General features: G+C 45.7%; 1 protein-coding gene across 2 annotated transcripts in view; it reads right to left on the minus strand.

Annotated features, from left to right (window-relative positions):
* The window catches only part of SIM2 (SIM bHLH transcription factor 2), a 69,276-nt gene extending 44,246 nt beyond the window's left edge, over positions 1-25,030 (minus strand). For both annotated transcript variants that reach the window (XM_058800178.1, XM_058800179.1), the window contains exons 1-3: positions 24,641-25,030; positions 16,472-16,554; positions 12,022-12,111 (exon numbers count right to left, since the gene is read on the minus strand). In XM_058800178.1, coding sequence (XP_058656161.1) covers positions 12,022-12,111; positions 16,472-16,554; positions 24,641-24,815 — 348 coding nt within the window. In that variant the 5' untranslated portion in view covers positions 24,816-25,030. The remainder of the gene's footprint in view (positions 1-12,021; positions 12,112-16,471; positions 16,555-24,640) is intronic.
* Between the last annotated feature and the right edge of the window lie 2,736 nt (positions 25,031-27,766).

Here is a 27,766-nt window from a genome sequence, read left to right on the forward strand (position 1 = left end):
GGACGAGCTCCATCCTTTCCCACTGCTAACAGGGGCACAGAAAACCAAAAAGAGCCTCGTGCCCCTGTGTCCCCTCTGCCAGCTCTGCTGGCACCCCCAAACCCCTGAAAAAAGTCCCCAGAAAGCTGCAGGAATGGAATGAAGGGGGAAACAGAACAGAATTCCTTGATTTATCTCCTCCAAGTCTGGGAATCTAAAGGAGATGTTATTGCTTTGAGGTTTTTAGCAATTAATTTCCACAAAATTCGATACAAAACCCACAAAAACAGACCAAAATCGAAAATATTTTTCCTTATTCCTATCCTGAATTTCCTGACTATGTTCATTGAGGCAAAGAAAGCTTCAGAAAATTAGGAATTTATCTGGAAACAGAGCTGAATTCCTTTATCTATCTTCTGTAAATCTGGGAATCCAAAGAGGATGTTATTTCTATGAAGTTTTTATCAGTTAATTTCCACAAAATTTGGTACAAAACACACAGAAATTGACCAAAATTGAAAATAATTTTCCCTTTGTCTTATCCTGAATTTCCTTATCAGTGTAGGATGAGGAAAAGAAAGCTGCAGAAAGGGAGGAATTTATCTAGAAACAGAGTTGAATGCCTTCATTTATTTTCTCTAATTCAGGGAATCCAAGGGAGAAGTTGTTGCTTTGAGATTTTTTATCAATTAATTTCCACAAAATTTGATACAAAATGCACATAAATGGAACAAAACTGAAAATAATTTTCTTTATTCTGACCCTAAATTTCCTTGTCTATGTAGGATGAGCAAAGAAAGCTGCAGAAAACTAGGAATTGATCTGGAAACAGAGCTGAATTCCTTTATTTATCTTCTCTAATTTTGGGAATCCAAAGGAGATGCTGTTGCTTTGAGTTTTATAGCAATTAATTCCTCTGCCACACAAAACTGGATACAAATCACACATAAATGGACCAAAACTGAAAACAATTTTCCCTATTCCTATCCTGAATTTCCTTATCAATGTAGGATGAGGCAAAGAAAGCTTCAGAAAATTAGGAATTTATCTAGAAACAGAGCTGAATTCCTTTATCTCCTCCAAGTCTGGGAATATAAAGGAGATGCTGTTGCCTTGATGTTTTTATTGATTCATTTCCACAAAATTTGTTACGAAACACACATAAACAGACCAAAACTGAAAATCATTTTCCTTTATCCTATCCTGAATTTCCTTGTCAATGCAGGATGAGCAAAGAAAGCTGCAGAGAATGAGGAATTGATCTGGAAACAGAACTGAATTCCTTTATTTGTCTTCTCTAATTCTGGGAATTTAAAGAAGATGCTGTTGCTTTGAGGTCTTAATTGATTAATTTCCACAAAATTTGGTACAAAACACACATAAGCAGACCTAAACTGAAAATATTTTTTCCTTATTCCTATTCTTATCTCCTTATCAATGTAGGATGAGCAAAGAAACCTGCAGAGAATGAGGAATTGACCTGGGAAGAACAGGAAGAATTGTGGGATTATTTGGTTTTGACACAGAAATTAATCCCAGTCGGTTGCTCCTGGCTTTAAATCTGTAAAAATCTCCAGAAAAAGAATTTTAAAAATATTGAAATTGTAAGGAAAGCAGGAGGCAGGGTTTGGGAATGAGTCCCCAGATCAGAGCGGGGCAGTGGTTGCAGCCGTTCTCCTGAGCCCGTCCTGCTCCTCTCCCTGATCCTGGGAGTCGCCTTTTCTTTGCAATTAATGAAGTTGTCTGCCCTCACAAAGCAATCTTTTTTTCTGTTCTTCCTGAAAATGCTCCTCCTCCTTCCATTTCCTGCATTATTCATGGAATGTCCCTTCCCAGGCTGTGCAAACTCGCCTTTTTTTTTTCCCCCCTCCCCTAAGCATCTTTTCCTTCACTGCTCCTTCCCAACAGCCCCTCCCTGCAAACACAAAACATCAACAGGGAGCTGATCCTCTAAGCAGGCTGGAAATGCAGTGAGTGAGGGAAAAAAGAGGGAAAAAATAAAGAAAGGGGAGATGGGAAAGAGAAAGAGAAAGAGAAAGAGAAAGAGAAAGAGAAAGAGAAAAGAGAAAGAGAAAGAGAAAGAGAAAGAGAAAGAGAAAGAGAAAGAGAAAGAGAAAGAGAAAGAGAAAGAGAAAGAGAAAGAGAAAGAGAAAGAGAAAGAGAAAGAGAAAAGAGAAAGAGAAAGAGAAAGAGAAAGAGAAAGAGAAAGAGAAAGAGAAAGAGAAAGAGAAGAAGAAAGAGGGACAGAGGGAAAGAGGGAAAGAAAGAGAGAGAAAAAGAGAAAGAAAGAGAGAGAGAGAGAGAGAAAGAGAGAAAGAAAGAGAGAAAGAAAGAGAGAAAAGAGAAAGAAGAGAAAGAAAGAAAGAAAGAAAGAAAGAAAGAAAGAAAGAAAGAAAGAAAGAAAGAAAGAAAGAAAGAAAGAAAGAAAGAAAGAAAGAAAGAAAGAAAGAAAGAAAGAAAGAAAGAAAGAAAGAAAGAAAGAAAGAAAGAAAGAAAGAAAGAAAGACAAGAAAGAAAGAGAAAGAAAGAAAGAAAGAAAGAAAGGAAGAAAGGAAGAGAAGGAAGGAAGGAAGGAAGGAAGGAAGGAAGGAAGGAAGGAAGAAGGAAGGAAGGAAGGAAGGAAGGAGAAAGGAAAAGGAAAAGAAAAGGAAAAGGAAAAGGAAAAAGGAAAAGGAAAGGAAAAGGAAAAGGAAAAGGAAAAGGACAAAGAAAAGGAAAAAGGAAAAAAAAAGGAAAAGGAAAAGAAAAGGAAAAAGGAAAAGGAAAAGGAAAAGGAAAAGGAAAAGGAAAAGGAAAAGGAAAAGGAAAAGGAAAAGGAAAAGGAAAAGGAAAAAGGAAAAGGAAAAGGAAAAGGAAAAGGAAAAGGAAAAGGAAAAGGAAAAGGAAAGGAAAGGAAAAGATGGAATGGGAAAGAGGATTATCTACATTGCTTCATTTATGTAATTTTCTCTAAAAGTTGCCCTTGAAAAGCTCTGTCTGCTCCTTTCCAGCCACAAGCAGGTGGGGGCTTGCTGCAGGAACACCCCACATCCAACTTCTTGTCAGGGAGGGAGCAAAACACCAAAATCTCCCTGTGAGTCCTGTCTGGAAATTCTTCTGTTTATTTCTAATTAAGGGGGCAAACATTCTGCAAATGCCCAGAGGTGTCTTCATGAATATCCTGATCACCTACATTAAAAAGTAATCTAAAAATTCTTCTGGCGATGGACATTTCATTTCCAGAACATGCCAAAATTGCCAAGGGGCATCACTCACAAACCTCTCCTCGTCATTTTATCTTTGGTTATGAGTGATTTTTTTCCTCTGAATATTTTGCCCTTGGAATGAAAGACACAGTTTTAGCAGAGAATTTCCCTGCCAAAATAAAAAGAAAAAAAAGAAATTCATGGGTGGCTGTGTATAAATGCCTTATAAATAAATAAAATAAAATAAAAAAATAAATAAATATGTATATGTATCCCTAAAAATATCCCTTCAAATTAGGGACTTTCTGACACAGAAAACCCCAATCAAGCTGACCAACCTCATCAGCTGTAGTTGATGTTTTCTCTTAAAAACTGTAACTCATGGATGGCTCTCAGTTTTCCCAAACTCATCACCCATTTTAAAATGATTCCTCGTGGAAATTCACATTTTTCCACAGGATTCAAAGGGTCAAAGGTCACAGTTTTGTCCAAAATTTCGCTTTTTTGTCCCAGGGTTTATGTCTAAAATTCAGCCTAGAATCCTTTGCAATAATGACTTTTATTCCTTGTTATAATCACTGAAAAGATTTTTTTCTGATGGGTTCATTTGCAACCCCAGGAAAATCAGCAGGAGGCAAAGGTACAACATTGACTGTGGGATTTTTGATTAATTTTGAATGGGTTAGGGATGGAACTCTGAGGTTTTTAGGTGATGTGACTTGTTTTTCTAATTTTCTACACAGGCAGGAAGGGTGAGTTCAGCTCACATTGTTACAGCATGGTTCAGAATGTCACAAAACCCCTTAATTACAAGATTTTTTTAAGGATTTATTGACCAATAAAACAAAGGATATTTAAGATTTTGATCCAATCCTTAAATATTCTACCTCATGGACCCATGTACAGTGTGAGCTTTCTTAGCCAACCATGTTCTGAACACACAAACCTACAGCGCTGCATTCTCAACTCCTTGTTTACCTCTGGAACTGATTTTATTTTTATTTCTTAAACTCTAAAACTCTGAACTTTCCTTTCCTCAGCTTAACCTGTCTGTGCTTTAAACCCCAAATCCACATTGTCCCTTCCAGCCCCTCAGTTTGGGAGCCTTTCCCAAGGCCTCAGATCAAATCCTGGCTTTCATTCTGAGCTTTGGCTGCCAGGCCCAAAGTTCTGAGGGTTCCCTGCATTTCAGATTGCAGCAGAACTGACACTGCAGTGCAATGTTTGTTCAAAACAATACTTTAATAATGAAGCAATATTTAATAATGATTATTTTTTAGCCTGGAGAAGAGAAGGCTCCAGAGAGGCCTTAAATCCCCTTGCAGGCCTAAAGTGGCTCCAGGGACAGGGGATGGAGGGACAGGACCCAGGGAATGGCTCCGGAGCAGGATTTGATGGATTTTGGGGCAGGAATTGTCCCCTGGCAGGGTGAGGAACTCCTGGGTTCCCAAATCCCTTCTCCAGGAGGGGTCTGGGTGTGGCTGGAGCCAGGTTCAGGGACAGAGCCGAGCTCTGGTTGTGCCCAAGGGTTGTAGGGGTGGGATTGATCCTTGCTGGGAGTTTGTCCCTCAGGATTGAGGGTGCAAACCCAAGGGATTGATAGAGGTAAAATAAACCCTGGATTTCAGATGATGGAGATAATGGTTAGAGAAAGGGATTTAATCGATCTATTATAAATCCTGGATTTCAGATGATGGAGACAATGATGAGGGAAAGGGAATTAATCAATCTGTTACACAATGGAAGTGGTTGTAAGTTGTGAGGAATTTTAGAAGGAATTTGAGATGGAACCTCTGATTTGTTTTTGATAATGTGGTTTTTTTTCCTCATCTTCTATATAGGTACGAAGGTGAGTTTAGCTCACATCTTCACTGCATGGTTCAGAAAGGCCCAAGACCCTCAGTTACAAGACTTTTTAAGGATTTATTGACCAATAAAACACTGCCAACAAGGATATTTATGTTTTTGACCCAATCCTTCAATATTTCACCTCATAGACCCATGTACAGTGTGAGCTTTCTTAGCTAACCATGTTCTGACACACAAACCTACAGCGCTGCATTCTCAACTCCTTGTTTACCTCTGGAACTGCTTTTATTTTTATTTCTTAAACTCTAAAACTCTGAACTTCCCCTTCCTCAGCTTAACCTGTGTGTGCTTTAAACCCCAAATCCACATTGTCCCTTCCAGCCCCTCAGTTTGGGAGCCTTTCCCAAGGCCTCAGATCAAATCCTGGCTTTCATTCTGAGCTTTGGCTGCCAGGCCCAAAGTCCTGAGAGTTCCCTGCATTTCAGATTGCAGCAGAACTGACACTGCAGTGCAATGTTTGTTCAAATAATACTTTAATAACGAAGCAATATTTAATAATGATTATTTTTTAGCCTGGAGAAGAGAAGGCTCCAGAGAGGCCTTAAATCCCCTTGCAGGGCCTAAAGTGGCTCCAGGGACAGGGGATGGAGGGACAGGACCCAGGGAATGGCTCCGGAGCAGGATTTGATGGATTTTGGGGCAGGAATTGTCCCCTGGCAGGGTGAGGAACTCCTGGGTTCCCAAATCCCTTCTCCAGGAGGGGTCTGGGTGTGGCTGGAGCCAGGTTCAGGGACAGAGCCGAGCTCTGGTTGTGCCCAAGGGTTTGTAGGGGTGGGATTGATCCTTGCTGGGAGTTTGTCCCTCAGGATTGAGGGTGCAAACCCAAGGGATTGATAGAGGTAAAATAAACCCTGGATTTCAGATGATGGAGATAATGGTTAGAGAAAGGGATTTAATCGATCTATTATAAATCCTGGATTTCAGATGATGGAGACAATGATTAGGGAAAGGGAATTAATCAATCTGTTACACAATGGAAGTGGTTGTAAGTTGTGAGGAATTTTAGAAGGAATTTGAGATGGAACCTCTGATTTGTTTTTGATGCTGTGCTTTATTTTTCTTATCTTCTACATATGCAGGAAGGGTGAGTCAGCTCTCACCTTCACTGCATGGTTCAGAAGGGCCCAAAACCCTCAGTTACAAGACTTTTTAAGGATTTATTGACCAATAAAACACTGCCAACAAGGATATTTATGTTTTTGACCCAATCCTTCAATATTTCACCTCATGGACCCCTGTTACAGTGTGAGCTTTCTTACCCAATCATGTTCTGACACACAAACCTACAGCGCTGCATTCTCAACTCCTTGTTTACCTCTGGAACTGCTTTTATTTTTATTTCTTAAACTCTAAAACTCTGAACTTCCCTTTCCTCAGCTTAACCTGTGTGTGCTTTAAACCCCAAATCCACATTGTCCCTTCCAGCCCCTCAGTTTGGGAGCCTTTCCCAAGGCCTCAGATCAAATCCTGGCTTTCATTCTAAGCTCTGGTTTACACCCCCAAAGTCCTGAGGGTTCCCTGCATTTCACATGCCAACAACTGACCCCAAAATTGACTTTTTAAATTGACTTTAAAATAATAAAACCAGCAGCAAAGCGTTGGGGGACTAAGGCAGAGTCAAATAACCAAAATATGGATCCATAATTTGGAGTCTCACCCCCTGCTAGGCACATTCAGCTCTTTCAAAGCCTAAAATAAAACCCTGAAAACTTTAAAAATACAGAAATTCTACAGCTCAATTCATAAAGCTAAATCTCCCATGCCTCAGGTTATTAAAGCACCTTCCTTGATGCAGTTTTTAATAGCTGTAAATACCAAATCTCAGCATTTCCTACTAACAGGGGGTTTATGAGCAACTCAGATTTATTTTCTTTATTTTTTCCAGCCAAGGAATGATTCATAATAAACACACAGGGCTAAGTGGATGGATTCTAGAGTAAATAATTGCATATTTTACCTCTCATAGACTCATTGGATAAAAGCAAAATAAACTCCTGGAAAAGTTCATTTGTGGTGAAATATTTCAAGATTTGTCAAAGATAAGTCTGGATGCCTCATGGACCCAGAAAACTGCTGGAATAAGCTCCAGACCTTCAAATTAAATTAAAATTTGTCTTTCCACATTGTCCCCCGAGAGGATTTTCCTCTTTTTTGTGCCTTTGGACTCTGAGAGGAAAAAATATTTGATGAATTAAAGCTGTTTGTTTTCCACGGAAAAAAAAAGGCAAAAAAAGAAATTTTCTGTGCCAGGACTGGGACGAGCTGGAGGAAAGTTCCTCCAGCAAAATTCCCAATTTTCCTGCTGCAACCGGGAGCAAATCAAAGTCCAAAGCCACAAATGAAGTGGCAGGGCCACAAATGAAGATGTAGATTTTTCAGAACCTCTTTTTCTGAGGCAAAGCCGTGCTTCAAAACAATCCTTAAAGCTGGGCTGAAATTTATGGCTGGTTTAGGCAGCCTGGCTTTTGCTCAAGCTTTAATTTCTTCCTGCTGAAGTTAAATCCAAGCAGAAGATAAAGGCCACTGTAGCAGGCCTCCAAAAACAGGCTGCAAAAAATCTTTTTAAATGGCTTTTTTATTTAGTTGAACGATATATTTTTAAACAAATGGCACTGGAGCAGGAAATTGATGTGTGGGCTAGTTAATTGTCAAATTATTTAATAAAAAGGCTTCTCTGTGCCCACTCTAAAGGATTTTTTTTTCCAATCACCACCACTCTGCTCCCAGCTTGCTTTGGCTCTGTGAGGGCACTTGTAGGAAATATAATGTGGAATTAATTTTTTATTATATTATTGGGGAATTTCCTCCTCCTGCCCAATTCTGGTTGATGGCAGGGGCAGAAATGTCAGGATTTCCAGAGGAGGGGGAACAAAAACTCCTTTTGAGACTCCGGGAGCTGACAGGAATATCCCAGGATAAAGGGATTTGTGTTTTGAGGAGTGGGCGCAGCCCAAAATTAGTGCAAAATGATCCCTTCAAAAAGAGAATATTGAGGCAGAGCAAGAACAGTTTGGTGATGAATCAGGATGAGATTTTATAAATAAATTAAAATTAATTTCAATATTTTAATTATAAATGAATTTTATAAATAAACCCATGTTCTCTGTCAATTTTTGTGTTCTGAGAATCCCTTTAGTTTCGAATCCACAACTTTCAAGCTCAGTTGTTCCAAACTTCTGCTGAAGTGAAAAATTTGGGATTTTGCTGATTAAACTTAAAATTCAGAAAACAACTTGGCCAAACCTTCTGATTTTCCTCAGCACCTCTTGCACTTAGAATTTCTAGATATTTCCATGCTCATGGAATTCAGTGAGCGCAGATGAGCAGGAGGAATAAATAAGATTAAAACTTGTGTGACACCGCCAGTCCCCTCTTCCTACACCTGCCAAAGTCTCTGTAGTGTCCCAATGATCCCATAATTCTTTAATTGTCCCTAATAACTGGGTTAGTAATAATAAAAATTCATTAAAATAATCAATAATAGAATTAATAAAAAATAATAATACCACCACCAAGACCTACAAGATCTGGTGGCTTGATACCCCTCCAAAAGAAGAATTTATGGGCAAAAAATGGAAAATTTTGGGAGAAAAACAATACAGGACAGGGAATTTCTGGATGGAAGGGGATGCTGAGTGCTTTGGGATAATGGCACTGGTGACATGGATGGATTTGAGCAGGTAAAATCCTGAATCCTCCAGGATTAAAAATTCGGGGTGAGACAAACCCAGGCTGAAAAATGAGTAGAAAATTTTCAGCCCCTGTGGAGGGAAGTTGATTTATTATATTATTACTTATTATTATATATCAAGCCAAGCAAGATTTAAAGGGGTTTGAACATGAATTAAATGGTTTGAAACAACTGAAACTCCACCAGAACAGTGAACAAACAGAACTAAGAATGTTTCCTGCTCATATTTTTAAAATTAACAGGTAAAAAAAAAGTATTTATCGTGGCTGTTTAATCCCAAAATGACTTTTTCTAAGAGAAACAGGGGTTTAAAGTGGTTTTTATGGGTTTATATCCTTGTTTTCTCTACCTCTTGAGTTCTATTTTCCCTCATAGCCATTAATTCTAATATCACTGTTATAAACAGACATCCAAATAATTCCACTTTATATTTTCCAATTAATAATATCGATTGCTACAAAAAAATTAAGGTACATAAATAATCCCCGCCATTAAATTCCCCCTCTCTGTTTTTGGAAACAGCCACAGGATAAATTCACCAGAATATTTCAGAATCTTCTCCTCTCTCTCACCTTCATCTCCTCTGCTGTTTGGGCTTTATTTCAATTCATTTATTTACTGATAAATGTTTGATACACAACTGAACCCTTCGGTTCCTTGCAAGTGTCACCCAGGGCCTGCTGAAATTAATGAGGAATTTTTTTAATTGGACTTTGGCAAACTTTAGATCAGATGCTACCAGGGAATTTCAGTTACAAAGGCGTGGAAAGTCAATTTCTGCTTTAATTTCAATTTCTGCTTTAATTTCAATTCCTGCTTTAATTTCAATTTCTACAATAAATTCAGGCTCTTTGCCCCTGTGCGTATCCCAAGAAGGCAAAAAAAAAATTAGAAATGTCCATCTAAGAGGAAAAAAAAACCATAAAAGCATAAAATCCCCTCATGGCTCTGGTGCAGAACAGTAGTAAACTGAGTTTTATGAGTTCTATCACAACCATATAAAATGCTTTACTGAAAAGAGCACTGAGCTGGAAAAACTCAGGAAAAACTGCCCTGAATTCCATGTGAACACTCATAAATCTGCCCCCCTTCTCCTTTTTATAGATTTTTATTTTTATTTTTATTTTTTTTCCTCCTCCTGCAGCACCTTTACCACAAGTCCCCTGTTCAGATTTCTCTGCCTTTCTTGGGCAGCCTCAATATCTGACACAATCTCAGGCTGTCAGAGCCAAATTCTGAGTTTTATTTCAGATAATTGTCAAATTATTTAATAAAAAGGCCCTTTCTGTGCCCACTCTAAAGGATTTTTTCCTCTTTTTAAAATTATTTGTATTTTTCTTTTTTTCCTCCTCCTCCAGCACATTTACCACAAACCACATCAAATTTTTCTCCCTTTCACAGGCAGCCTCGATATCTGACACAATCTGAGGCTGCCAGAGTCAAATTCTGAGTTTTATTTCAGATAATTGTCAAATTATTTAATAAAAAGGCCCTTCTGTGCCCACTCCAAAGGATTTTTTCCTTTTTATTTTACTTTTTCCCCCCTTCCCCAGCACATTTACCATGAACCCCCTGTTGCACATCAGATTTCTTTCCCATTCACAGTCTCAGTATCTGACACAATCTGAGGCTGCCAGAGTCAAATTCTGAGTTTTATTTCAGTTAATTTCAGATTATTTAATTAAAAGGCCCTTCTGTGCCCACTCTAAAGGTGTTTTTCCTCTTTTAAATTTTTTTTTAATTTTTATTTTTATTTTTTTCCTCCTCCTCCAGCGCATTTACCATAAACCCCCTGTTCCACATCAGATTTTTCTGCTTTTCATGGGCAGCCTCAATACCTGACGCAATCTTTTATATCATTATTTTATTTTTATATTTATTTTTATATTTGTTTTTATTTTTATTTTTAAATGTATTTTTATTTTTAATTTTATTTTTATTTTTAATTTTATTTTTATTTTTATTTTTTCCTCCTCCCCCAGCGCATTTACCATAAACCCCCTGTTCCACATCAGATTTTTCTCCTTTTCATGGGCAGCCTCAATACCTGACACAATCTTTTATATCATTATTTAATTTTTATATGTATTTTTATTTTTAAATTTATTTTTATTTTTATTTTTAATTTTATTTTTAATTTTATTTTTATTTTTTCCTCCTCCCCCAGCGCATTTACCATAAACCCCCTGTTCCACATCAGATTTTTCTCCTTTTCATGGGCAGCCTCAGTACCTGACACAATCTTCTGTATCATTATTTAATTTTTATATTTATTTTTATTTTTAAATTTATTTTTATTTTTATTTTTATTTTTATTTTATTTTTATTTTTATTTTTTCCTCCTCCCCCAGCACATTTACCATAAACCCCCTGTTCCACATCAGATTCTTCTCCTTTTCATGGGCAGCCTCAATACCTGACACAATCTTTTATATCATTATTTAATTTTTATATGTATTTTTATTTTTAAATTTATTTTTATTTTTATTTTTAATTTTATTTTTAATTTTATTTTTATTTTTTCCTCCTCCCCCAGCGCATTTACCATAAACCCCCTGTTCCACATCAGATTTTTCTCCTTTTCATGGGCAGCCTCAGTACCTGACACAATCTTCTGTATCATTATTTAATTTTTATATTTATTTTTATTTTTAAATTTATTTTTATTTTTATTTTTATTTTTATTTTATTTTTATTTTTATTTTTTCCTCCTCCCCCAGCACATTTACCATAAACCCCCTGTTCCACATCAGATTCTTCTCCTTTTCATGGGCAGCCTCAATACCTGACACAATCTTTTATATCATTATTTTATTTTTAAATTTATTTTTATTTTTATTTTTTAATTTTATTTTTATTTTTATTTTTTCCTCCTCCCCCAGCACATTTACCATAAACCCCCTGTTGCACATCAGATTTTTCTCCTTTTCATGGGCAGCCTCAATACCTGACGCAATCTAAAGCTCCCAGACTCAAATTCTGATTTTATTTCAGCCTCACTGCCTGCCCACACTTGGCTTTCAGGCCCTGCAATTTGCAATATTTTATTATTTATGGCCCTTCTGAAAGGTAACGAGCAGTAAAACAACGAACAAGAACAGAAATCAATTCAGCCTGATGTGGCAGCAAGGAAAGGAAATTTGAGTCTTTCACCAAAGCCCTTTGCAAGCAGAAAAAACCTTCAAACAACCCTGAAAAAAATAAAATTACTTTATATAAAAGCAAGGCAGCAGTGTGAGGGTCCAAATTTGTGTTTTGTGTTTTATTTTATTTGTTTTTAGGAGTCAGAGCACATACCTGGGACAGGCCAAGGTGCACAGACGCTGTTTCAGAAATGTACATTATTTTGCCATCGGATGCCACGACGAAAACAAAACCATCCAAAGTCTGAAAGGAAGAGAAATGCACAGGGTGAGAGGCAAGAAATCTGTTTAAAGCATTTACAGGGGGGAAAAAATGGATTTTTGGGGGATGATTTCTGACTTCAGCAGCAGCAAACAGCAAAATTTAAGGAATAAAATAAAGGTAAAGGTAAAGGTAAAGGTAAAGATAAGAGAAAGATAAAGATAGAGATAAAGATAAAGATAAAGATAAAGATAAAGATAAAGATAAAGATAAAGAATCGAGAAAGATGAAGAGATAGAGATAGAGATAGAGATAGAGATAGAGATAGAGATAGAGATAGAGATATAGAGATAGAGATAGAGATATAGAGATATAGATAAAAATAAAATAAAACTAAAATAAAAATAAAAATAAAAATAAAAATAAAAATAAAATAAAATAAAATAAAATAAAATAAAATAAAATAAAATAATAATAATAGTAATGGTAATGGTAACAGTAATAGTAATAGTAATAGTAATAGTAATAGTAATAGTAATAATACCACCAAGACCTACAAGATCTGGTGACTTGATACCCCTCCAAAAGAAGAATTTATGGGCATAAAATGGAAAATTTTGGGAGAAAAAAAATACAGGACAGGGAATTTCTGGATGGAAGGGGATGCTGAGTGCTTTGGGATAATGGCACTGGTGACATGGATGGATTTGAGCAGGTAAAATCCTGAATCCTCCAGGATTAAAAATTCAGGGGTGAGACAAACCCAGGCTGGAAAATGAGTAGAAAATAAGGCCCTTGTGGAGGGAAGTTGATTTATTATATTATTTATTATTATATATCAAGCCAAGCAAGATTTAAAGGGGTTTGAACATGAATTAAATGGTTTGAAACAACTGAAACTCCACCAGAACAGTGAACAAACAGCACTAAGAATGTTTCCTGCTCATATTTTTAAAATGAACAGATTTTAAAAGCATTTATGGTGGCTGTTTATTCCCAAAATGACTTTTTCTAAGAGGAACAGGAGTTTAGAAGTGGTTTTTATGGGTTTTTATCCTTTTACCTGATTTTGCTCATTGTGAAATCCACATCGTGCCAAATAGATTCAGCTTTGCTGCTGCGATTTCAGGGAATATTTTGCTTTTATTCAGGTTTTTTGTAGGTTTTTAGCCCAATGCTGAGCTCTGTGGTGCTCAGGGGGAAGCCAGGCCCTACCTGAGCCTTTTTTGATGGTGTGATTGGCAAACCCAGATATTTGCAATTTACCTCGTGGCACCAGCAGCAATGCTGAAATTTGGCTGCATTTTCAAGAATGTGTCTCTGCTCTGTAATAATGTGAATTTCCAAAAGGACAGCAGAAAAAAAGCCAAATTAATAACACAAATATCTCTCTTTGAGTCTCAAAGGGAGCCCACCTTCCAAACAAAATAAAGAATTCGTGTGTGGCTGTGTATGAATGATCTCTCCCTTCAATTTACAGAAATTCTGACATTCAAAAAAAAAAAAAACCCTGAGCAACCTCATCCTCTGCCAGCATCCAAAATGAAAAAGCACAAATTTCAAATTTCCCTCTCTGAGTGTGATAAAGTTTTATCCTTGCAGTCTGCAAACCTCAACAACTCAAACTTGGGATCCAATCCTACGAATTCTCCTCGGCAGGAAATTGGCTGGGAGGCAAATGTTGAGTAAAAATTGAAGTTTGGTTAATCAGATATTATTTATAGGAGAAAAAATTAAATAATGTGGTAAAGCTCTGCCAGAACTGGCCACGATTTGGGTACAAAACCTCTCAGTTTGGGGGGTCTGGATTTTTCAGTGCCCAATTTCAGGCATTTTTTCAAAGGTAACTGATAACAAAAAATCTGCATTATCCCTACCCAGCACAGAAAGCTTTGATCAACGTGTGAATATCAGTGAATATTCCCACATGTGAATATCACTGGAAATTATATTTGGAAGAGAAAAATAATTTTTACAGTGCATAAGTAAAACAACCACCTGTTTTATTTCATTTAAAGTCGCTAAAGTGGAAGAGAAGCAATAAAATCCTGTCTAATTCATAGTGCCACCCCAATAGGAAAATATTCCAAATTATTCTCTGGCCTACTAATGACTCTACAGCATATAATTGAAACCAGATTACTCTTTGCTAATTTTTTAAAGTATAAATTAAATTTTGTAGAAATATTATAATGAGAAATAATTTATTGCAGTTTTAGCCACAATTTTGCTTTGAACACTGTTGTCATGCAATTGCTTTACCCTTAATTAATAATTGTTTATTAATTTATCGTTATTAAACTTGGCTCAATGCTGCTGTTACTGCAGCACATCCCAAAATTTCATGTACAGGGAAACACACTGAAGCGGAAAATTCACATGGAAAATTTCAGTCTAAGAACTCTTAAAAAAAAAAAATTTGCAGTAAATGTGGGTTTATTAAAACCTTCAGCATTCATCATTCAGAAATAGCTGAACTGTAAAATGAGAGTTGCAGGTGGTCAGCATTTAATTTGGTATAAATTCAATTAATGCCAGACAAAACTGGGAACAGCCAGGAGGAGGAGCAACAGCAATGATTTCTACAACTGGGTCTGTACTTTATTATATAAATTAAATTATCATACAGATTATTATACACAACTGGATCAGCATTTCCAGGTGGGCTCGTGACTAACAGCTGAGAGGGCAGCAGCTACTTGAAATAAGATGATAAGATAAGATAAGATAAGATAAGATAAGATAAGATAAGATAAATAAAATAAAATTAAAATAAAATAAAATAAAATAAAATAAAATAAAATAAAATAAAATAAAATAAAATAAAATAAAATAAAATAAAATAAAATAAAATAAAATAAAATAAAATAAAATAAAATAAAATAAAATGAAATAAAATTCCAGGAGATCACGTTGAGCTCTGCCATTGCCTGGATGTTGTCAGTGCCTGCCAAATTCCCATTTTTCCCCGCAGGGAGCGGCCGATGCTCTGTGATCCCAAATGAAGAACAGCGCTCACCATCCCAAAGGTCGGGGCAGGGATTTTCTGTCGGGTTTTTATCCCCGGCCGAGCCAAAGAGTGAAAACAGCCCCAGGTCCGTGAGCAGGAATTCACCTCCCGCAATGAACGATTCCGGTCTAGTGGCTCTCTAAAATCAGGGGGGGAAAACCTGTCCTGCGTTTGGTTCATGTACTAATAAATAAATAAATAAATAAATAAAATAGAAAAGAATATATGTAAATAAAATACATAAATATATAAATAAAATTAAAAGTAAAACTTAAAGCTATAAATAAAAATGAAATCATTATAAATATATGGTACATGTATAACATATAATAAATAATACATGTTTTATATGATATATAGCATATATCTAGTATATAATATAATATATTTTATTTTATTTTGTTTTATTTTATTTTATTTTATTTTATTTCTAGTAGCTGCTGCCTTCTTAGCTGTTTCAATCACAAGTGTATATACTATATATATATCACATATAGTATATATATGATATATAGTATATAGTATATAGTATATAGTATATAGTACATAGTATATAGTATATAGTATATAGTATATAGTATATAGTATACTATAATGTAATATAGTATATATATGTTATATAGTATATAGTATATAGTACATAGTACATAGTACATTGTATATTGCATATTGTATATTATATAGTATATAGTATATATTATATATTATATTTTTTATATATGTAATATATATAAATATATAAAGAAAAATGAAATAAAATTAAAACTAAAACTTATATATATATATATAAATAAATAAGTAAAATTTATATATATATATATAAAAATTGAGTTAATTTTAATTTTTTTTTCTATCCCTCCTGCTGGCTCCCTCGCCCCGGCTACGACTTCCTAAACTCAGAATTCAGAGGAATTCCGGAGCAGATCACCGGGGTTATGAACAGCGGGATTTTCAGGTGCTAAAGCCCCGGGAGATGCAATGCGGGTGTTGTCCCCTCCCAGGTGCCACCACCGGGGAACACCGGTCCCTTCCCCCGGGGCTCCCTGGGGACATCCCCGGCACTTTTGGGGCTGGGAGAGCTGGGCGTGCCCAGAGGGGATGAGCGCCTCTTGCTTCGGCCGATATCAAAGGCGAAAAATAATGAAATAATTGGAATTTAAGTGGTTGGTGCCTCTGGTTTTCTGCTCTCCCAGCCCGATGAGATGAAGGCTTCAGCCAGGCTGTGGTGGTGCGAGAGGAGGAGGAGGAGGAGGAGGAGGAGGAGGAGGAGGAGGAGGAGGAGGAGGAGGAGGAGGAGGAAGAAAAGGAGGAGGAGGAGGAAAAGGGGGCGGAGGAAAAGGAGGAGAAGGAGGAGAGGCAGCCCCTCAAGGCCGGGTTCTCCATGCGCCCTACCTGGAGCAAGTGGGATCCGAGCTCCATGGCCACGTTATCCAGAGGGCCGATCCTGCTCGGCTGCCCCCAGGCGTCGCCCAGACCTACAGAAAACCCCAAGGGTTTGGTCAGAGAGGCAGCGGAGCCCGAGCTGTCCCCCTGCCCCTGCCCCTGCCCCCTCTCCTCCCGCGGTGCAAAGGCTGTCAGTCCCTTCTGCACACAGTTTTTGGGGTGGAATTGTTCTTTTTCTGGAGCGGAGCATCCCCGCGGATGCGCTTTCCCCGAATTCCCCGGAGGGAATTCCTGCAGGAACCGATGGGAATTCCGCTCCCATCGCCCGCCGGGGCCGTGCTGTCCTTGCACCGACCCTCTCCTGTCCCTGTCCCTGTGTCCCTGTGTCTGTCCCTGTCCCTGTGTCCCTGTGAGCGGCCACCCCCGAGGTGGCCAAGGAGCAGGAGGATGAGGAGGTTGAAGAGGGCCGGAGCTCGACTGGAGATGAACTGCCCCGATTTCACCTGAGCACGGACGGGACCGACAGAGCTTCGCCCCCCGGCCCCATCGAGCCCAAACCCCACAGCCCGAGCCCAACCCTGAGCCCACAGCCCGAGCCCAAACCCAACCCCACAGCCGAGCCTAAACCCGAGCCCATAGCCTGAGACTGAGCCCAAGCCCACAGTTCGGCCCCAGACCTGACCCCACAGCCGCCCGATCCCACAGCCTGACCACACAGCCCAACCCCGTACACGAGCCCAAATCCGACCCCAAACCCGACCCGAAACCCGAGCCCACAGTCTGAGCCTGAACCTGAGCCCAAATCCGACCCCGAGCTCAAACCCCAGCCCACAGCCCGAGCCCAAACCCCAGCCCACAGCCTGAGCTCAAACCCGAGCCCAAACCCAAGCCCACAGCCTGAGCTCAAACCCCAGCCCACAGCCCGAGCCCAAACCCGAGCCCAAACCTGAGCTCACAGCCCGACCCCAAACCCGAGCCCACAGCCTGAGCTCAAACCCGAGCCCAAACCCGAGCCCACAGCCTGAGCTCAAACCCCAGCCCACAGCCTGAGCTCAAACCCGAGCCCAAACCCGAGCCCACAGCCCGAGCTCACAGCTCGGCCCCAAACCTGAGCCCAAACCCGAGCCCAAACCCAAGCCTACAGCTCGACCCCAAACCTGACCCCACAACCCGATCCCACAGCCTGACCTCACAGCCCAACCAACACACGAGCCCAAATCCGACTCCAAACCCGAGCCCACAGCCCGAGCCCACAGTCTGAGCCTAAACCTGAGCCCAAACCCGACCCCGAGCCCACAACCTGAGCCTAAACCCGAGCCCAAACCCGAGCCCACTGCCCGAGCCCACAGCTCGGCCCCAAACCCGAGCCTAAACCCGAGCCCAAATCCAAACCCAAACCCGAGCCCACAGCCGAGCCCGGCCCGGGGCAGTGAAAGTTCCTGACGGAGCTGCCTTGGGGCGAGGAGCGGCAGCGGGGCTGGGGCTGAGGTTGGGTTGGTTGGTTGATTTTGGCTTCCAGGGTAAAACGGAGCCTTTCAGGAGCTCCCGAGGAGCCGAGGCCACCACCCGGTGACAGAGGGGTCACTGTCCCCAGGGGATGGAGGAGAAGGGAAAGACGCGACCGCGCCATCGCATCCGTTTGGCGCCTCGTTTTTGGAGAGAAAGAACAGCCCTCGGCTTCGGGGAGGCCGCAAAACCCAAAAAGGCTTTTGCTGGCCGGTAACCCTGGGTGAAAGGCGGGGATTCGGTGCTGCCAGCCTGGAACTCCGGCCCGTTTCGGGATGCCCCGCCATGAAACGGAGCCCCGCGTTTTCTCCCGGTGCCCTCCGGCCGCCCAGAGGCTTCCAAAGAAATTCCCCTTCTCCCGGCTGTGCCGCCGGAACGGGAGGGAAAACTGGCAGAAATTCCTGCCCTGAGCTCCAGCTCCGTGATTCCCGATCCGTTTGTGCTCTGGGCACTCAAACCCGGCCTGGGAATGATGGGGGGATTTATCTCCACTCTTGGGGCATCCCTTGGGATGGGCAGGATCCCCGGCGGGGAGGACTCGGTGCTTCCCCCGAGTTTTGATTCCTTTCCCGGTGTTTGGCTCCGTGTCCTTCTCCCGCCGGGAAAGCGCTGAGGAGCTTCCCAAGCCAGGCAGGGACACCGGGGACCTGAGCCGGCTCTGACCCCTCCTTTTCGCCGTCCCAAGGCAGCAGCAGCACCCAAAAAGAGGGGTCTGCATCCCCACCCCGTGTCCGTCTCTCCAAACCCCGGGAATAAATCGCGTTTTCCCGTGGAAAAGGGAAAAAACACCTTCCCTGCTCTGAAAGAAGCGCTGGGAAATCTGTTCGGCAGAGCCAAACGAAAATTCGCGCTTTTCTCCGCCTTTTCCCAAATCTCCGTTTGGAAAAGGCTCCTAAAATTCCAGAGACACGGCAAAAATGTGCTTTTTGCTGAAAGGCTTTTTTGTTTCTCGGGAGAAAAACAAAATTTGGGAATCACGGAGTTTTCCTGGAGTTTCTTTCCCTAGACGGCAACAAATGGAAATTCCAGAGTCTGTCCCTGTGCCGCGGGGTTTGCCCTTATTTCGATTTACTCATTACAAATTTCGAACTATGAGACTGCAAACCTACAAAGGGAGGTGTAAAAACTGCCCTGAGCTCTCCCATTCCCAAAAACGGAGCAGATTTATTCCTTGAACTCTCATGAAACCCTTCAAGAACGAACCGCGTCTCTGCCCCACCCGTGCGGGACAATTCACTCCGTGCTGTCCTTTCTCAGCATCCCAAAATCTGCACGGGTTTTGAGGATTTTTCCCAGCCCGGGATAAAAAAATGTCACTTGCTCAGATTCGCTCCCTTAGGAATTTTAAATTGGAGTCGGAATCGCGAACGCGCATCAGACGTAAACACGCTCGGTGGATCAGCCTGGCATTCGTCTGAGCTTATTTTAAAGCCGGCGATTTTATCATTTAATCCGCCAGCAGATCGCTTTAAAGGTGAAAACGAAACGAATAAAACCTTACATTCGAATAAGGGACTAACGCCCATTAACTTCTCCTCCGAGAGATTTGCAGGGACGCGTTCCTGTAAATGTATGGATGCCATGGGCTGGGCCTGGCTGCTCCTGCCCGCCCGGGAAATATTCCCAAATTCGCTCCCTGGCCTGGAGCGGGGCCAAAATCCCTGCGGATCCACAGCGAGCCTTGCTGCACCGCTCCTCGGTGGGACGGGAGGCGATCCCTGCCTGGGGTGGTTGGGAGGGGACATTTCCCGATGTCCCCTCGCAGCAGGAATTACCCAGCCCGAGAGAGAATTCCCAGCCAGCGGCGGATGGAGCATCCTCCCCGCAAACACTGGGAGCACCCATGGGGGTGACCCGGCCCCAACGCGGCTCCTTTGCCGTGCCAGAGGCTCGGGAATCACCCAGATCCAGCGATCCGAGGGAATTCGGGCCGGGAGGAGCGCGGAGAGCTCAGCGGCAAAACCCAGGTTCCCTGCGGGACGGCGTTTGGCCGGTCCCACCTCAAACTCCGCTTTTCTGGCGCCCTGCCGCAGCAGATATGGGCGAGATGAGCCTCTCTCCTGCTTTTCCCGGTGTTCGGAGCCGCGTCTGTCCCCCTGGGCCCGGGCAGGGCAGGACAGGGGTGCCGGGCACGGCAAACCCGGCCCCGAGCGCGGCTGTGCCCGCCGGACCCTCCGGGCACCGAGAGGCGGCTCCGGCAGCTCCAGAGTCAGAGGGGCTTTTAAACAAACATCCCCAAATTCCTGCTGCTTTTCCCGGTGCTCCTAGCGGTGTCTGTCCCTCCCGAGCCCGGGGATGGCGGGCAGGGCGAACCCGGCCCCGAGCGCGGCTGTGCCCGCCGGACCCTCGGGGCACCGGGAGGCGGCTCCGGTTCCGGCAGCTCCGGAGGGGTTTTTAAACAAACATCCCCAAATTTCTGCTGCTTTTGCCGCTGAAAAACTGGGGGATTTTCGTACCAACGCGTCCCTGTGGCAAACACGGACAAAATCGCCCTCCGCTCCTTTTGACACCTCCGGCTGTTTTTCAAACCACCTCAGCGCTCCCTTTGTACCGTTCGGACATTTCCCGGTTTCCAGGGAGCCGGCGGGCTGAGTGGAGCTCTAATAAGACCTAGAAATATTTGGGACCTAGAAATATTTGGGAGCAGCTCCCAGCTTTGCTCTCGGCATACACGAGTCCGTCCGCGCACACTTTCGAAAGCCCGGTAGCTTTTTCAGCTCCGGGATTCTGCTAAAAGAATTACCCAGCCGCGTATCACGCTCAGTATCGGGTTGCCCTGTAACTTGCGCTGTTTCCTTTGTGTCTGCTGCGCTGTTCCGCGGAGCGCAAGGTCCCGCAGCCTTCACAAGGAACGAGGACAAACCCTGGGGGCTCGCAGCCAATTCTGCTTTTTTTGGGGGGTTTTCCCCAGCGCGGTTGTGCCGCCCTCGGTCGGGAGAGCCTCGGGGACAATCCCGAGGGGCTGCCCCGGAGCTCCAGCGAGGTTTTGTGCCCCTGGTTGAGCTTTGTGCCCTGGCTGAGCTCCGAGGCTCTGCTGTCACCCCCTGGGGACGCGGCGAGGGCAGCGCTGACACCGAGCCCCGTCCGCAGCGGGACCGGGGGAATCTCAGCCCCGACGGCACCGCTGGGTCCGGAGCCAGCGGGGAACACCCGGACCGGGCCAGGGGAACCTCCGAGAGGGGGAAATTCACAGATCAGGCAGGTCTGGGAAGGAGCAAGGCCGGGCAGGGACGTGCGGGCCGCCCGCTCCTCTCTGCGGGGAAGGCGGCCGAGGGTTGGGAGGTGGGAAGGACGGGCGGAAAGATCAAGACTTTTATTTATAAAAATAAAACAAAATATTTTTTTTAAAAGGGTGAACTCGCAGAAAAAAAAGAAATTGAAAAGAAAAAACGCGGGGGAAAAAATACTCCAACAAATCTGCCCCCCAGCACACCCGCACGACCGCGGCTCTCCCCGCCGAGCCCAACCCACCCGGTCGCGTTCAGAGGCCCCAGAGCGGCCGTCCTGCAGACAGGGAGGTCACGGGCAGAGCCGCGGCAGTGACCCCCGCCCTTCCTCTCCCTCCTTCCTCTCCCTCCTTTCCTCCCTCCTTCCCTCCCCTCCGGCCGGTAGGGACCGCAGCGACCCCGCCGCCCGTCCCCGCCCCGACCCCTAAAAAAAGCGCTTTTGTTTTAGCAGGACCTTTAATGTCACTATTAGTGGTTAGTACAATAGCGGCTGGCCGTCCGAAAAGGGATTACCCACGCCTCGCGCTTCATTTATTTGTTTAATTAATGAACGAACCTTTTCCGAGCGCGTGCGACCATCAGATGAAATGGCTGCGATTGGCCTTGATTTTCTGAAAATATACATTCGTGGCCAGGTTTAAATGGGGACCGAAGGCTGTGAATATCCCTAGTAATTTGTATTGTCTGCCCCTCGGAATAAGGAAGGTCGGAGATCCACCGCTCCGTCACTTTATTCAGATTATTTTGTATTGCGCACGTTGTATTTTGGGTCGCATATTAATTAGCTGGCTCCCATCCGCTTGAAACAACCATAAATGTCCAATTTCATAATCGGTTTTGGACACTGCGTCGGGGACGGGGGAGGGAGAGGGTGACGATTTCACCCCAGTCTGCCGCAACCGGGGGGCAGAGAATCGCAGTTTTTAAACGCAGTTCATTCTCGCCTCTCTTTCCTCCATTAACTCACTTTTTTATAAAAATAAAAAATAATTAAAATACTGACAGAAATAAAAATTTCTGACTACTGAAAGCAGAAGAGGACTCGTGGTGTATTTTTTTTTTCTACGGCAACAAAGCCGTGGCAATAAAAACAGCAACAAAAAAACAAAAAACACGAGAGAGGACGGTGTTAGAGAGAGGGAGGCTGGAGGCTGCTGTGTCCTGACTTTAACCCCTGAATCTCAAGGTCGCAGCGGTACCGCAGGGCAAATTTGGGATTTCACAGCCCGAACTTGTCCCTTGCAGGGCTTGGGCTGCGAGGGCGAAAGGAGCGGGGGTAAAAATCCCCTTTGGCTCTCTGGAGCCGGAGCGGGTTGGGTTCATCTTCAGAAAAGCCGGGCCGGGCTGAGCAGGAAACCCAAACCCTGCCGGGATCAGCCGCCTCGCTGAGGGGCTCAAACTTTTCCTAAACTGCGTGTGGAAATCAGGGGGTTTAAACACACAGCCCTGTCTCTTCTCTGTCCTTATTTCTCTCCCTTTCCCTCCAGTGCAGCCGGAGCTGAAGCAGCTCTGCAGCTCCCAGCGCTTCTGCCCATGCTGGCCGCAGTTAGCCCGGGCCTAGCACGGGTCTGGTGGCGTCTCAGACCTGTCCCCCCACCCTGGCACCGCTTTGAGCCTCAGAGGTGACGGCTGGGACAGCCCGGGTGCTGCTCCGTGCCCACCTTCAATTCACGGCCCGGGACCCACCGGGTCCAGCCCTCGCCATGGGGTTCATGCCCCGGTTCTGCCTGGCCCGGGATTCAGGCTGGGACGCCTTTCCCTTCCCAGTAAAGCCAACTGGAAACCAGTAGCTGAGCGTGAGGAGGGAGGACGGGCAGAAGGACGGACGGATGGGGAGCCCCCTTCCCCTCCTTCCACGGGCAAATCCCGAAGGAGAGGAAAGTTCGGGCGATGCGGGACCGTGTGGAAGAAACCCCCCTAAAAAAATCCTTCTGCAGCCGGCTCCCCCCTTTCCCCTGCACTAAACGCAGGGCTCGGGGACCCGAGGAGCCAATTCCCCCCGGCCTGTCATCCCTGGACGCAAAGCTTTGGTTTAAAATGTATTTCCAGCCGCGCTTAAGACGATGAAAGATCAGGAATTCGCTGTATGCATTTAAACGTTGCCCTTAACAAGCAGAGTGTGCGGGAGCGCACGCCCGGCCTGTTTAGGGAAGACAGACACATAAAACACGCCCGAGCTGTGGGGATAAACCTGCGCTCGGGGTCGGCTCCTCGCTCTTGAGGATCAGCAGGGCTGGAAAAGCCCGGGACGCCTCCAGCAGCATCTCGGAACGCGCCGCTTTTCCTCCCTCCCAAATCAAAGGCGTTCGGGGGCGCGATCGCCAGGCGCGGCCGGCCAGTGACCCCCCAACACCATCGTCCCCCTCGAAATTACGGCTCTCTATTCTATATTTCTCATGGGGAAATTTCCCGGTGGGGAATAATGGCTGGGAAATGCGGCGGAGCAGCGCCTCGGGAGCCCTGGCTTCCCACAATGGCACGGCTGCTCCGTGCTCCCGAAATTTCAAAATTAAATGGCCACGACGGTAAGCTTTGCTCGGGTTGGGATGGTTGGTTCCCCGCCCCTCCCCGCTCTCTCCCCCTATTTTATTTTTTGCTCGTGTTTTTCTTTTTAGCCTTTTAATAAAGCTCCTTAGAAACCGCGCTGAGAAGGAGAGCAGACCTTCTTCCCCTGCGGAATTTGCTAATTCCTTCACCCTGCTCCCGGTCCGGAGAGGCACAAACAAACAAACGACAAAGCGGCGCTGCTGGGCTTTATTCAGCCACTCTCAGGCACTGCCCAGCGCATCAGCTCCGCGGCCGCTCCGACAGCCCCAGGGGAAGGCAGGAGCCTCCCGAGGGGCTGATTTCCCTTTGGGGGATGATTTCCCCCGAATCCAGCGGGATTGGTGCTGCTGGTGGCCCCGAGAAGGGCCAGGGGAGCCGCAGTCCCGGGCCGGGCCGGGCTCGGTTCTCCTTCCCCGCTCTCCCCTCTCTGTAGCCGGGAGAAGCCGCGGGGCCTCGCTGCGGAGCGGCCGCGCTTCACTGCCAGCCCGCTTCCCTGGAGCTCCAACCAAAACAAAATAATAACAACAACCACGCTGTTGGGGTTGTTTTCTCCCGGACGAGCGGGCAGCGCCGTGCCCAGGGGCCATCCCCGGTAACCGGGGCTGAACACACGAACCGAGCCCGCTCTCATCGGGACGGGACCTCGGAGCCACTGCAACTGAAGCGGCAGCCGAGGAGGAGGAGGATGGGGAGAAAGGGGGATGAAGCAGCCGGCTCTGCCTCTCGCCACCACCGAGCTTGGGGCAGAGGGGATCAATCCCAGCCCGCTTTTCCCCCAATCCCTTCTCGTTCTTTCTCCCCGTTGTGGGACCCCTGCGGGCACCCCCTCCCTGCCGTGCCCACCCGGCACCCCCTGCCCCTCTGTCCCCGTCCTCCCGGAGCTCCGGGGCTGTTTTACCTTCGGGGAACACGGCTCGCATTTTCAGGTAGCTGGTGGTGAGGCGGATGATGGACGCCTTGTCCAGCTGCGAGGTGATGGCCGAGGGCAGGGGCAGGAGTTTGGCCAGCTCGTAGAATTCTCCATTTTCTTTTTCCCGTCTAGTCTTTGCCGCGTTCTTGGATTTTTCCTTCATCGCGACTGTTGCAAGGCGGAGATGTCACTGGCATATTAGACCCGGTTCTTCCGAATGGCAGGGGGCATTGATTTCGACTCCAGAGTTAGTGTTTTCGTTTTGGGAAGGCAGTTTACCCAAATCAAATAATTAATAATAATAATAAACGAAAGGGGGGGGGGGAAAGACAAAAAAATGGAGGGAAAAAATAAAGCTAAACCGACCAAACAAAACCAACAGGAACAGAAACGGTGCGAGGAGGGGGGAGGCGATCTCTGAGCTACAAGCAGGGCAGGAAAGGCGCTCGGAGAAGGCAGTTCTGCCCCGAGCCTGCAGCAGCGAGGGCTCCGAAAGCCAGAATGAAAACCCACGGCACCCCCGGCCTCTGCCTGCAGCTGGGAATCGGATCTTGATCTTCTCCTTAATGGGCAGCAAAACGCCGAGCCCCCTTCACCGAACGATTTCTTCTACTCAATCCTGCCCCGTCCAAAAACAATAATTAAAAAAAAAAAAAAAAAAAGAAAAAAGAAAATAGAGCGTCCGTGCGAGAAATCATTGAGCTAAGCAGGCTGAACCATTTTTGGACATTTTGTCTCTCAGGAGAAGGAAGGAAGAAAAAAACGGGGGAGAAAACGAACGGCGTGGAACGAAGTGCAAAACGAGCCGGTCCCGGAGATGCCGAGGACACGACGAGCTCCCCGCCGATCCGAAGCCGGTGCTGCTGACGGCCGGAGCGCTCCGGGATCAGCGGCTCTGCCTCCCCTCGGCCGCTCCGCTCCGGGCGGGCCCGAGGGCGCCGCTGCCGCCGCCGCCGCCGCTCCGGCCGCGCCCGGGGGGCTCCGGCAGCGCCGGGGCTGCCGCGGGGGCCGCGGGGGCTGCGGGGCCGCTCCTGCCGCTGCCGCCGCCGCGCCCGGCTCCCAGCGCGCCTCTCATGCGGAGTCAAATTAAAGGATCCGTTTTCCTCGGGACCTGTGCCACTTCAGCGTTGTCTCTTTCCAAACAAGTCCGAGCGCTGGCAGAGGCGCGGCATTGATTTTGTTCCTTTTATTTATTGGTTTGCTTCTGGTTTTTTGGTTTTTTTTTTGGTTTTTTTTTTTTTTTTTTTTTTTTTGGTTTTTTTTTTTTTGTTTTTTTTTTTTTTTTTTTCTCCCCTTTTAAAGAAAAAGAATTTGAAAGATAGGGATCTTTTCTCTCTATATTTTTTTTTGGTTTCTTGTTTATTTGTCACGTATTTCAGGATCGGAGCGGTAGCTCTTTGGCAGAGACGTGCCTTTCAAAGGCGAGGGTAGGGTTTGCTACATTCACCTCCCGCAGTTCGGCAAGGATCGAAGGTAAAATTCCCCTCCTCTCGGAAATCACAGCCGCCACGCTCCTCGTCTGAAAGCACCGATATCTCCGCTCTTTTTTTTTTTTTTTTCCTTTTTCCTTTCCTCGCCTTTTTTTATTTATTTATATATGTATATATATATATATATATATTTTTTTTTTTTTTCCCAGGGGCAGCAGGAGCTCTGACGCGGACCTCTCTGTTAATTCTCTAGCAAAGGCTGCAGAAAGCCAGCGGAGCCTCGGGAGGGGAGGGGATAATGTATCCGTGACGTGTCCTCCGCGCAGCGCCCTCCGAGGGACCCGAACGCAGCGCTGGGGGGGAGCCGGGGCGGGGGCACAGCCCCGGCCGAGCCCCCCGGCCCTCGCTGCCCTTCCCGGTGACCCCGAGGGGGCCTCGGAGCCCCAACCGGGGCTGAGCTGCCCGCGGGAGGGGACACGGGGGCGGTGTGGGGCTGGGACACGCGCGGGGCCCTTGCCCGGCGCTGGGAAATCACCCGAGAGCGTCATTGGGGGTTTGGGTAAAGTATTCTGAGTTTGGCTAAAGCGTACCTGGACACACGCGCAGGTACTCGGGTGGACCCCAGCGCGCATTTATTCACGTGTGTAATGGCCATTTTACACGTTTATACACAAATAAATTCGCACTTTCCCCTCGCACACGCCGGGGACGGGCCGAGCTCCGCTGCTCGTCAGCCCCCGCCGGGCTGGGCTTAACCCCGGAGCTGCCGGAGCAGCGCTCGGGGGGACATGGAGCAAATGGAGAAGGTGCCGGGACCCTCCCGGAGATCTCGGTGCCGCCTCTGTCGCTAAAGCCATGCCTGGTCCCTCGCCTTGTCCCGAGTGAGGGAATCAAGCCCGGCCCGGGCCGGATTTAACCCGACGGGAGCCCCTGAGCAGCCTCTGGGGACACCGAGCCAGGCGTGTGTCCCTGTCCCACCCGCGCGGGGACACAGCCCCGGCCCCCGAGCCAGCCCCGACACGCGTGGGGACCAAAGCAGCGAAGGAAGGGGGATAAGGAGGGACAAGGAGGGACACGGAGGGACACGGAGGGACACGGAGGGACAAGGAGGGAGCAGGAGGGACAAGGGGGGACACGGAGGGACACGGAAGGACAAGGAGGGACAAAGAAGGACACGGAGGCACAAGGAGGGACACGAAGGGACAAGAAGGGACAAGGAAGGACAAGGAGGGACAAGGAAGGACAAGGAAGGGCAAGGAAGGACACGGAGGGACAAGGAGGGACAAGGAGGGACAAGGAGGAACAAGGAGGGACACGGAGGCACAAGGAGGGACAAGGAGGAACAAGGAGGGACAAGGAGGGACACGGAGGGACAAGGAGGGACACGGAGGGACAAGGAAGGACAAGGAAGGACAAGGAGGGACAAGGAGGGACAAGGAGGGACAAAGAAGGACAAGGAGGAACAAGGAGGGACAAGGAGGGACACGGAGGGACAAGGGGGGACACGGAGGGACAAGGGGGGACACGGAGGCACAAGGAGGGGCAAGGAGGGACAAGGAGGCTCCGCATCCCGAGGGGGATGGGGGACACAATGCCCCACTCCTTAATCCCCGCGGGAGGCTTGGCCGGAGCGTTTGCTGCAGCTCTCCCGGGCCTCTGAAATGAATTATCCCCTGAGAGCAGC

Source organism: Ammospiza caudacuta, chromosome 2 (genome assembly GCF_027887145.1).
Source record: "Ammospiza caudacuta isolate bAmmCau1 chromosome 2, bAmmCau1.pri, whole genome shotgun sequence".
In the NCBI taxonomy this organism is placed as follows: domain Eukaryota; kingdom Metazoa; phylum Chordata; class Aves; order Passeriformes; family Passerellidae; genus Ammospiza; species Ammospiza caudacuta.